This window comes from Coregonus lavaretus (assembly GCF_964263955.1).
Source record: "Coregonus lavaretus genome assembly, contig: HAP1_SCAFFOLD_1375, whole genome shotgun sequence".
In the NCBI taxonomy this organism is placed as follows: Eukaryota; Metazoa; Chordata; class Actinopteri; order Salmoniformes; family Salmonidae; genus Coregonus; species Coregonus lavaretus.
Window position 1 is genome coordinate 74708 of NW_028161792.1, and position 11978 is coordinate 86685.

General features: G+C 46.0%; 1 protein-coding gene across 1 annotated transcript; it reads left to right on the plus strand.

The window, feature by feature from the left end:
• Nucleotides 1-1876: 1876 nt before the first annotated feature.
• LOC311120075 (serine/threonine-protein phosphatase 6 regulatory ankyrin repeat subunit A-like) lies at nucleotides 1877-11709 on the plus strand (the record flags this gene model as incomplete). Its single annotated transcript, XM_084194692.1, has 21 exons — nucleotides 1877-1964; nucleotides 2222-2373; nucleotides 2612-2815; nucleotides 3203-3281; nucleotides 3513-3627; nucleotides 3772-3918; nucleotides 4909-4977; nucleotides 5320-5460; nucleotides 6103-6214; nucleotides 6431-6457; nucleotides 6634-6708; nucleotides 7541-7742; nucleotides 8225-8312; nucleotides 8535-8652; nucleotides 8876-9095; nucleotides 9951-10116; nucleotides 10330-10475; nucleotides 10602-10684; nucleotides 10779-10861; nucleotides 10990-11081; nucleotides 11287-11709. 21 exons carry the CDS (start codon nucleotides 1877-1879, stop codon nucleotides 11577-11579), a joined length of 2700 nt encoding a protein of 899 aa, XP_084050818.1. The 3' UTR covers nucleotides 11580-11709.
• Nucleotides 11710-11978: the final 269 nt, after the last annotated feature.

Here is an 11978-nt window from a genome sequence, read left to right on the forward strand (position 1 = left end):
TCACTACATGTTCGTCGTCAAACCCACTGGCTCCAGGCCATCTATAAATCACTGCTAGGCAAATCCCCGCCTTATCTTAGCTCATTGGTCACCATAGCAGCACCCACCCGTAGTCTGCGCTCCAGCAGGTATATCTCACTGGTCATTCCCAAAGCCAACACCTCCTTTGGCCGCCATTCCTTCCAGTTCTCTGCTGCCAATGACTGGAACGAATTGCAAAAATCTCTGAAGCTGGAGACTCTTATCTCCCTCACTAACTTTAAGCATCAGTTGTCAGAGCACCTTACCGATCACTGCACCTGTACACAGCCCATCTGAAATTAGGCCACCCAACTACCTCATCCCTATATTGTTATTTATTTTGCTCTTTTGCACCCCGGTATCTCTATTTGCACATAATCTCTTGCACATCTAGCATTCCAGTGTTAATACTATTGTAATTATTTTGCACTATAGCCTATTTATTGCCTTACCTCCATAACTTGCTACATTTGCACACACTGTATATATATTTTCTGTTGTATTTTTGACTTTATGTTTTTTTACCCCAAATGTAACTCTGTGTTGTTTTTATCGCACTGCTTTGCTTTTATCGCACTGCTTTGCTTTATCTTGGCCAGGTCGCAGTTGTAAATGAGAACTTGTTCTCAACTGGCTTACCTGGTTAAATAAAGGTGAATTTTTTTTTTTTTTTTAAATAAGTTTGCAAATGTGATGATGCATGGAATGCTTGATATTTTTCATGGAGAAAATTAGCTTCGCCAAACTTGAGAGCAAGACTGGCCTAAACGCGCTAATGTTTTCCTTTGCTAATGTCCGTCCCGCCCCCCTGTCAGCTGTCAGTTTTGTCGATGACCACGTACATAAGACACGCCAATCACCGACACCTGAAGTTCCATGACCATCACAGCCCTAGTTGTATGCTTGAGTTTGTTCAGAGGAGGCTTTGAATAAAATCCGATCTGAGTGTGAAATGCCTTACTGAGGGTAAATGGAAGCTCCTCTTGTGCCCGGCTCAGCCTTATACAGTTTAAGGTACTTTACCGTATCCATTTCAGTAAGGCCAGATTGTCCAAATTCTACCCAAATATTGATGGTACATGTGACAGGTGTAAAAGCTCCTTGGTGGACTTGACCCACATGTTCTGGTCCTGTCCCCGTCTGGCAGATTATTTGTCCACTATTTAAAACCCTTTCTGAAGCATTTGATATAAAGTTGCAGCCTAGTGCAGAAATTGCTATTTTTGGAGTACCAAACAACAATCCTTCTCTGACCAATAGACAGCTAGATGCCATTGCCTTTGCCTCCCTGTTAGCCCGCAGAAGGATTTTATTGGATTGGAAATCTATCAATCCTCCCTTAGCCTCTCTTTGGCTCGAAGATCTGAAGCTGTTCCTAAAATGAGAAAAAATGAAGTTACCATTCGAGGGTCAACCAACTCATTTTATTCCTCCTGGGACCCGATGATATCCTATTTTGAACAGCTCCAAACACTTCCTCCAGATTAGTACTCTTGGCCCCACCTTGAGATTACTGCTATATAGGCCTATAAAATTACTTAATCACCTGAAATTGTTAGGCTATTACATTTTTGCTTGAAGTAACGTTGTTGTATACTTTTGTTTTGTTTTCTGACATGTAAGTCAATTACTTTCCCTTTCTTTTTAAATGTGTTTGGAGGCATTCTGGGGGGAGGGGGAGGTCAAAGGGGGACTAAAAGGGGAGAAATGTACCATGTCTTTACATGTTATCTTTCATTCATTGTGAATACAAAATATATAATTTTAAAGGGAAGGCTTTGAAGCCAGATTTAGCGGATTTTGCTGTTTAGTTTTCCTCAACCTGTGTTTTGTTTCTCTCTCCTCTCCCTGTTAGATGGTGAGGCTGCTTCTCTCCAGAGGAGCCAACATTAATGCCTTTGACAAGAAGGATCGCCGAGCAATCCACTGGGCTGCTTACATGGGTGATGAGTTTACCACATCATTTACATTCTGACTAATGTCCTTTATACCAATGAATGAATGAATGAATGGACTGTGTGTTAGTCTCACAGCTCAGCTGTATGAGCCACGTCTAGTGTGTTATTATGTCAGAATCATGTACTAAGTAGGTTGATTAGATGTTTTCAGTTGTACTAACATGATGTAGGTGTTGCTTATGGTGCTGTGTACCACTGTAAACTAATCTATCTCTCCCTCTCGCTCTCTCTACCTACCATAGGGCACATTGAGGTGGTGAAACTGCTGGCCTCTCATGGATCAGAGGTGTCCTGTAAAGACAAGAAGGCCTACACCCCTCTCCACTCTGCAGCCTCCAGTGGAATGATCAGTGTGGTCAAGTACCTCCTGGACCTTGGAGTGGATGTGAGTCAACACGCATTCAAATGTGTAGTCACTGTTCAATTACAACTCAATGAAAATACAGAGCTCTAGTGGGTTGGCGAATGATTTCCTTTCAAGTAATGAAGAGATGGAGGTTGGAGCCAGTGTTTTGGGCCAGGGGGTTTTCAGAACCAAGTGACCTGATCAGGAATGTATTGTTTTGTTCCCCCCCCCCCCCCCCCCTCTCTCTCCACTCTTTTCCCTCCCTTGCTCCCTCCAGATAAATTAGCCCAATGGGTACGGTAACACCCCCCTCCACGTGGCATGCTACAACGGGCAGGACGTGGTGGTGAATGAGCTGATCGAGTGCGGCGCCAACGTGAACCAGGTGAACGAGAAGGGTTTCGCCCCACTCCACTTCACGGCCGCCTTGCGCCATGGGGCGCTCTGCTTGGAGCTGCTGGTGGGCAACGGGGCCCTCGTCAACATCAAGGTGAGGAGACCGGATGACCAACACTGTGTCTGAACTAAATAACACCCTATTCCCTATGTAGTGCACTACTTTTGACCAGGGGCCCATAGAGCAAGGAGCCGTGGTGACACTGGCTGTGTCCCAAATGGCACCCTGTTCCCTTTATAAGTACACTACTTTGGTTCAAAAAGTAGTTCACTATGAAGAGAATAGGGTGCCATTTGGGACGCACACACTGACGCAGCACATGGCTTAGTATTTGGCCCTGGTCTACATTCAAATACCAATGGAATAGGCCTAACAATGCAAACTAAATGCAATCAAGCGCTCCTCCAATACGTGTTTGATTTTGCCTGTGGTCAGCAGCACAGACTGCCGTGTGAACCATCTTTGTCTTTCTATCTGCAGAGTAAAGATGGAAAGACCCCCCTCCACATGACGGCCATCCACGGACGCTTCTCCAGATCTCAAGCCATCATCCAGAATGGTGAGTCGCTGTGAATGCTCTCAACTGAATATATATGAACCAGTAGGCTCTTCAGCATTGTCTTTAGTCTTCAAACCATGATTCACTGGCACAGAGCAATGTTACTTGCAATGTGGTTGAACATAATGCTTCATGATGCCTCTTGGGTCAAGTGGTTGACGTGTGTGTGTGTGTGTGTGTCTGTGTGTGTGTGTCTGTGTGTGTGTGTCTGTGTGTGTGTGTGTTCTGTAGGTGCTGAGATCGACTGTGAAGAAAAGAATGGAAACACACCCCTGCACATCTCTGCTCGCTACGGCCACGAGTTACTCATCAATACACTCATCACGAACGGAGCTGACACAGCCAAGTGAGAACACACACACACACAGTTTCCAGCAATAATGCAACATGCATCTGCAATTCTGTCATTGACCGAATTGCCGCTTGGAGACTATGCTCAACACATTGTGGTGTGTGGGGGGTTGATCTAAAATGTAAAAATGTGTTGCAGGCGAGGCGTCCATGGGATGTTCCCCCTCCACCTGGCTGCTCTCAGTGGGTTCTCTGACTGCTGTCGGAAGCTCCTCTCATCAGGCTTTGATATAGACACCCCTGACGACTTTGGAAGGACCTGTTTACATGCTGCAGCAGCTGGAGGGTGAGTGGACTGGTCCAGGCTTTACACCAAGGAATATTTAGTTCATGAACTGGAAAGCCACCAGAAAGAACAAACACATATTCACACTCTTACATTTCACATGGTTTAGCAGTATTGTTTAGAGTTATTAAAAAAATCGTATAGATCATTAGTGCGGTATCATTTCTGTATAATGTGGTTCTTTGCCATGGTGGTATTGACTTGCGCTCTGGTCTAAATTGTCTTTATATCTTCTTGAAAGAGAAGAGAAACCTGCAAACTGCTCTTGCTAGTATCACTTTTTATTATTGCTTTTAGTAGCATTATAAAAACAGTGATACTAGCAAGAGCAGTGTACGGGTTTCTCTTTTCTTTCAGGTTCTCATTGTTACCATCCACCTAATAGCTCAGATGAACGAGAGCCTTTCTGAACTTGATATCTTTTTACCATCCACCTGATAGCTCAGATGTACGAGAGCCTTTCTGAACTTGATATCTTGTTACCATCCACCTGATAGCTCAGATGTACGAGAGCCTTTCTGAACTTGATATCTTTTTACCATCCACCTGATAGCTCAGATGAACGAGAGCCTTTCTGAACTTGATATCTTGTTACCGTCCACCTGATAGCTCAGATGAACGAGAGCCTTTCTGAACTTGATATCTTGTTACCATCCACCTGATAGCTCAGATGAACGAGAGCCTTTCTGAACTTGATATCTTGTTACCATCCACCTGATAGCTCAGATGTACGAGAGCCTTTCTGAACTTGATATCTTGTTACCATCCACCTGATAGCTCAGATGTACGAGAGCCTTTCTGAACTTGATATCTTGTTACCATCCACCTGATAGCTCAGATGTACGATAGCCTTTCTGAACTTGATATCTTGTTACCATCCACCTGATAGCTCAGATGTACGAGAGCCTTTCTGAACTTGATATCTTGTTACCGTCCACCTGATAGCTCTGATGTACGAGAGCCTTTCTGAACTTGATATCTTGTTACCAGGAACCTGGACTGTCTGAATCTGCTGCTCAACACAGGGGCAGACTTCAACAGAAAGGACAGCTTCGGAAGGTCTGTCTGTGGCATCAAATAACTTTCATATGTGATCTTTATGATAATTTGGAATATAGTATAGGGGCATATAGGAATTATTATGGGAAAGATTGGGCGGCAGGTAGCCTAGCGGTTAAGAGCGTTGGGTCAGTAACCAAAAGGTTGCTGGTTCGAATCCCCTAGCCGACTAGGTGAAAAATCTATGTGCCCTGCAGCAAGGCACTTAACCCTAATTGCTCCTGTAAGTCGCACTGGATAAGAGTGTCTGCTAAATGACATAAATGTAAAATGTAAATGTTATACAGCTCCAATAAGCTGTTTCTGTTGTTGATGTTGAATGGTTTCTGTGCGTTCTTCTAGGAGTCCTCTGCATTATGCGGCAGCCAATTGTAACTACCAGTGTCTGTTTGCCTTGGTGGGGTCTGGGGCCAGTGTGAACGATCTGGATAAAAGGGGTTGCACCCCGCTCCACTACGCTGCTGCCTCCGACACAGACGGAAAGTACGTCTCACACCTCTCTTACTGTTGTGTGTGTTGTGGTGCCATGACCTTTCACATTTCACTGTAGTCTGGAGAGTATGTTGTGGTGCCATGACCTTTCACATTTCACTGTAGTCTGGAGAGTATGTTGTGGTGCCATGACCTTTCACATTTCACTGTAGTCTGGAGAGTATGTTGTGGTGCCATGACCTTTCACTGTAGTCTGGAGAGTATGTTGTGGTGCCATGACCTTTCACATTTCACTGTAGTCTGGAGAGTATGTTGTGGTGCCATGACCTTTCACATTTCATTGTAGTCTGGAGAGTATGTTGTGGTGCCATGACCTTTCACATTTCACTGTAGTCTGGAGAGTATGTTGTGGTGCCATGACCTTTCACATTTCACTGTAGTCTGGAGAGTATGTTGTGGTGCCATGACCTTTCACATTTCACTGTAGTCTGGAGAGTATGTTGTGGTGCCATGACCTTTCACATTTCACTGTAGTCTAGAGTATGTTGTTGGCCGTGTTTGAATACATACTAGTGTTAAATCTGCAGTGTGAAAGCTTGGCCACGTCTCCTTTGGGAAAGTGTCTCTGCTTGCTTATCTGTCTGTCTTGATGTTGGTATAATGATTAGTGAACTCTTGACCTCTGACCTCTAGGTGTCTGGAATATTTGCTGCGAAACGACGCTAACCCAGGGATCAGGGACAATCAGGGCTACAACGCAGTCCATTACGCGTCTGCGTACGGACACCGCCTCTGTCTGGAGATGGTGAGTCAGAACCACAGGGGACTAGACGCCCTGCATTCACAGACCATTTTGTCTGCGTCCCAAATGAATGTAGGGCCCATAGGGCTCTGGTCAAAAGTAATGCACTATATAGGGAATAGGGTGCCATTTGGGACAGACGTTGATATTCAGTAGGTTTTAAGGTGTGGTTGCATGTTTGTCGTGGCCGCATCGTCACTCTTGATGTTCTTTTTCCAGATTGCAAGTGAAACACCTTTAGATGTGGTAAGTACCAGTTGGTTACTTTTCCTCACACTAGCTTGTTTAAGATACGAATGCAACACCCCAGTATGTCTGCAGGGGCTGGTCACTGAGATTTACAACATGAAACATGCTACTAGACTAACCTTCAAAGTAAATATGTTACAAGTCTAAACTGGCCCGTCCTTGTCTTTCCCCAGCTAATGGAAACCTCAGGGACAGACATCCTGAACGACTCTGATGTCAGAGCTCCCATCAGCCCCCTACACTTAGCTGTGAGTAAAGCCTACCTGCTCCTGTAGGGGTCTCGCCACATGACAAATGGCACCCTATTCCCTATTTAGTGCACTACTTTTGACCAGAGCCTTATGGGCCCAGATCAAAAGTACTGCACTACATGGGAAATAGGGTGCTATCTGGGATGCAGGCATGGTGTTGTTTTTCCACGAAAAGTTGATTGTCCAGACACTCACACACCATGTTCCTATCTGTTCCTGATTAGTGTAAAATACATGCATATTTTGACACGGTGATGATGAGGATGATTTCCTTATTTTGCCATTTGAGTTAATCAACCTCCAACAGAGGAGAAGTAGAGTGTTTCTAAATCTCACGCTTGACAGGGACCTTCGATGTTGATGCTGGGCGGGAGAAAAAATGGGCACCCGATTTGAGAGACACTGGTCTACTTTAGGGGTCTAGGACTGTTTCTGTTCAGGCATACCACTGGTCTACTATAGGACATTGATTATATTAAGAGTGTATATCTGTTCAGGCGCACCACTGGTCTACTATAGGACATTGATTATATTAGGAGTGTATTTCTGTTCAGGCGTACCACTGGTCTACTATAGGACATTGATTATATTAGGAGTGTATATCTGTTCTGGCATACCACTGGTCTACTATAGGACATTGATTATATTAGGAGTGTATATCTGTTCAGGAATACCACTGGTCTACTATAGGACATTGATTATATTAGGAGTGTATATCTGTTCAGGCATACCACTGGTCTACTATAGGACATTTATTATATTAGGAGTGTATATCTGTTCAGGCATACCACTGGACTTTGCTTCAGACTGTGTGTTTGTTTCCATTCAGGCGTACCACGGCCACCACCATGCTATGGAGGTCCTGGTTCAGTCTCTGCTGGATCTAGACGTGAGGAACAGCCAGGGGCGCACCCCTCTGGACCTGGCTGCCTTTAAAGGCCATGTGGAGTGTGTTGACGTCCTCATCAACCAGGGAGCCTCCATCCTGGTTAAAGACTTCACCCTGAAGAGGACCCCCATCCACGCTGCAGGTACGCATAGGATATCACGTAAGACCTAGAGATTCTGTAATTCAAAAGTTTTCCTTACCAAGATGGACATTTGTTTGGTCATGTTGCTAGGACGCCAATGTCCACTCTAGGGATATTATATAGCATAGTGTGAAAATGCCCACTACACACTGATCTAAGGTCATTTTTTGTCATTATTGCTGAGGATCTGGGGAGGGTAAGCTGATCCTAGATCAGTGCACAGGGGGACTTCTATCCAGAGCCAGGTACACAGCTAGCAGGTGACAGGCTTCGAGGGCCTCAGCCCCAAAATGTTTTATTATCTGCTGTGTTAACATCATGAGGATGTCATTTACCAATACCACTGTTCTAGAAATCTGTCTGTTCATGTGAAGGTAATAGTCGTCCAGCAATCAGCTCATATCCTCTCTGTTTAGCCTCCTCTAGCTACCAACGGTCAATCATCTCACATTCTTATATCCTCTCTGTTTATCCTCCTCTAGCTACCAACGGTCATTCGGAGTGTTTGCGTTTGCTGATTGGAAATGCTGACCTCCAGAGTCCAGTGGACGTTCAAGACGGGAATGGACAGTAAGTCAATTGGGTTTTGGATACAATTCCTGAAATAAAGAGATTTTGACACTAGTTCTACGTCCCAAATGGCACCCTATGCCCTACTTGGTGCACTACTTTAAACCAGAACCCTATGGGCTCGGGTCAAAAGTAGTGTACCATATAGGGAATAGGTTGCCATTTGGGACTCAGCCTGGTTATTACCAGTTTGTAATATGACCTTGTTGTCTTGTGTATCAGAACCCCTCTGATGCTGTCAGTGCTGAGCGGACACACAGACTGTGTGTACTCACTGCTCAACAAGGGAGCCAGCGTAGAAGCCAAAGACAAGTGGGGCAGAACAGCGCTACACAGAGGGGTGAGGAGGAGAGCTGGCTGTATACGCTCACACACAGAAAGAGACGGGGAGGCTCAAATATACATATTATCTTCAGAAAAGTAGTTGTCCATGGGTAGTGGTGTATTCATCCCTGTAGGGGGACCTGCCTCCAGACATCATTTGTAATAATTGATGATTCATTATTATATCATTGATTATTAGTTATTCAAATCCATTCTTGTCTCCCTGCCCTTCCTCCCAGGCGTTGACGGGTCATGAGGAGTGTGTGGAGGCCCTGCTGCAGCACAGCGCCAGCTTCCTGGTTCGGGACTGTAAGGGGCGGACCCCTGTCCACCTGGCGGCGGCATCCGGACACATCGGGGTGCTGGGGGGACTCCTACACGCCGCCCAGTCAGTGGAGACCCTCCCCGTCATCACAGACAACCAGGGCTACACGCCACTACACTGGGCCTGCTACAACGGTACGTACTGGACTAACGGAACACTAGATATTTTCTGATTTTCTCTCTTCAGCACCGTAAACATGTCCCTGAATTAGGCAGGCCATACAACTAGGGGTGTAACGATTCGATTTGTATCACGATTCGTGGTTGTCGATACGATTCAAGGACGATATTGGTTCATTTAGAACGATACGATCCGAAACGATTCAGTGACTTGAAATCGATTCAGTAACCTTTTAGCCAAAAATTCAACCAGTGTGACTGAAATAAATACCTGGATACTGGACAGTGCAGGTGAAGTTTCCTAGATTCCTGTTTCTTGTAAGGACCGCAATGGTGGCTTGATAATTTCTCGCTCGTCGGCTTCTCCTCTGTCGTCCGCCATGCTATGTTTTGTTGTCTTTGCGCCTTTGCGCTGCTGCTGGCGTGGGGCGATGACGTCACGGATAGGCAGACTGAATCGAGTAATGTTTAAAGCCTTTATCATTAAAAGTGCTAAGAAAAAACATCCATATAAAGTCTGACGTGCTTAAATCCAATGGGTTATTTCCTAGTATCGATACAATCGATTTATTACATTTTAAAACGATGTTAGAGTGATATATGTTGTCCAAAAGGCCAACTCACCGAGCACAGATCGATGTAGTTGGATCATAGGAATATAAATCGATACATCGATGTAGTAGATGGATCGTTACACCCCTACATACAACGGTACGTACTGACTAACTGGACTGTAGCTCTGTTCTCTCCTCCATGAAGTGTACACTCATTCACTCCCTCTTGTGGCTTGAAAAGCATTCGATTGGTGTGGACGGAGCCATGTGGGGGAATGAACAAGACTACAACAGAATTAGGGGTTATGACTCTCAGTGGAGGACCTTACTCTGAAACAGGACTTTGTCATAGCATATGTCACCGAGGGCAACTCGTTCAGCCCCCTCCACTGTGCTGTGATCAATGACAACGAGGGGGCTGCAGAGATGCTGATTGACACTCTGGGGCCGGCCATTGTCAACGCCACTGACACCAAGAACCGGTAACTACAGCACATGACAAAGTCCTTTTCTTCTGGAGAATAATGTTGTCTTGGGAATAAAATGACCTCTGGGGTTGGATGAGGGATTGTAGATTACTTTTAATACATCTATTAGTGATTTTATATTTCTATGGTATAAACAGGGTTAATTGAACAAACTTGTTTATAACAGTCCTACATGATATCGGTGAAATAAGTTTCCTCTCTCTCCAGGACCCCCCTGCATGCGGCGGCTTTCACGGACCACGTGGAGTGTCTTCAGCTGCTGCTAGGCCACAACGCCCAGGTCAACTCCCCCGATGCCTCCGGGAAGACCTCCCTCATGATGGCTGCTGAGAACGGACAAACCAACGCTGTCGGTACGCAGCCCCCTCTCCTCCGCTTTGCCTCGCCCAGCCGGCTTAAGTTCAACATGTCTGTTTTACATTTTAATAAGTCGCTTCATTTCCTAATTGAGTTTCTTTATGTTTCTCTGTCTGTGTCAGAGCTGTTGGTGAGCAGTGCCAAAGCAGAGCTCACCCTGCAGGATGCAGTCAAGAACACTGCTCTTCATCTGGCCTGCAGTAAGGTGAGCATCCCCACATGAAGATGACGTTCATCTGAACAGTTGGCTCTCTCTGGTTGACATTTTGGTCTGACATGTTTGACTCTGGTTTTTAAAGGGGCATGAAACCAGTGCTTTGTTGATATTGGAGAAGATTACAGACAGGAACCTCATCAACTCGACTAACGCAGCCTTACAGACGTACGTATGGTTCAGCTGTATTAATTGGGCCAGAAGAATTAGAAGAAGTGCACTATATAGGGAATAGTCTGGCATTTGGGAGGTATCCTCATTTGCTGCTGGCTAATCTGACGGTACTTTCTCCTCAGGCCGTTACACGTTGCAGCCAGAAATGGTCTGACGGTGGTGGTTCAGGAGCTACTAGTGAAGGGTGCTAGCGTGCTAGCAGTCGATGACAATGGTAAGATCCATAACGCTAACACCGTTTTCTTCTGTACTTCTCTTCTCAATGTGTCCACAAATGTTTCTCTCTAGTCCACTGCTTGGTTATTGTCTTAACTTTGTATCTCCTAGCCTGCTGTTATTTCATGTTTTTCACCAAAAGTGTTATAGTAAACGGTGATGCTCCTGAAGTGACCCTCTGCTGTTCTGTTTGAACCCCTCAGGTTACACGCCTGCCTTGGCCTGCGCCCCCAACAAAGACGTGGCGGACTGCCTGGCGCTGATCCTGGCCACCATGATGCCCGTGTCCCCCTGCAACCCGGCGCCCAGCCTGTCCTTCAGTGCCATTAACCACTACACCACCAGCCCCTCCAAGAGTGTGACCTTCGACAGCCTGCCCGTGCTGCGCAGCGAGCACAGCTCCTACTGCAGCTTCAACAACATCGGCCACCGCGACCACGATGGAGGCTTCTACAAGGATGAGGAACTCAACGACTCAGACTCAGAGACATACTGAGGGGGGTGGTGGTCGCTGCCCAGGAGGGGAGCCAAGGGTAGGCGGATGGACAGTGAAGTGGGGCAGAGGCCACAAACAAATCCACACATACACACCGTGTCTTAAATCACCACAGCCAGCTTTGGGAGGGCACGAGCCGAGACAGTCCGCACAGGAGCCTTAAGAGTCCTGCAGATGGAGAGAGAGAAATGGAGGGAGGGAGGGAGAGGGGGAGGCACAACAGGCTGGCTGGCCACACTCATCCTCTCGTACCACCAGGTGTCCTTCCAGCAGATACTGGACTTCAGAGGAACTGCTGCTGCTATACCCCACCTTTACCTTTACCCACAAAGGTCCTAAACGGTAGAAACTGTCCAGCCAACAGACAGACGGACACCTTATGACGGCAATAACCTGTAG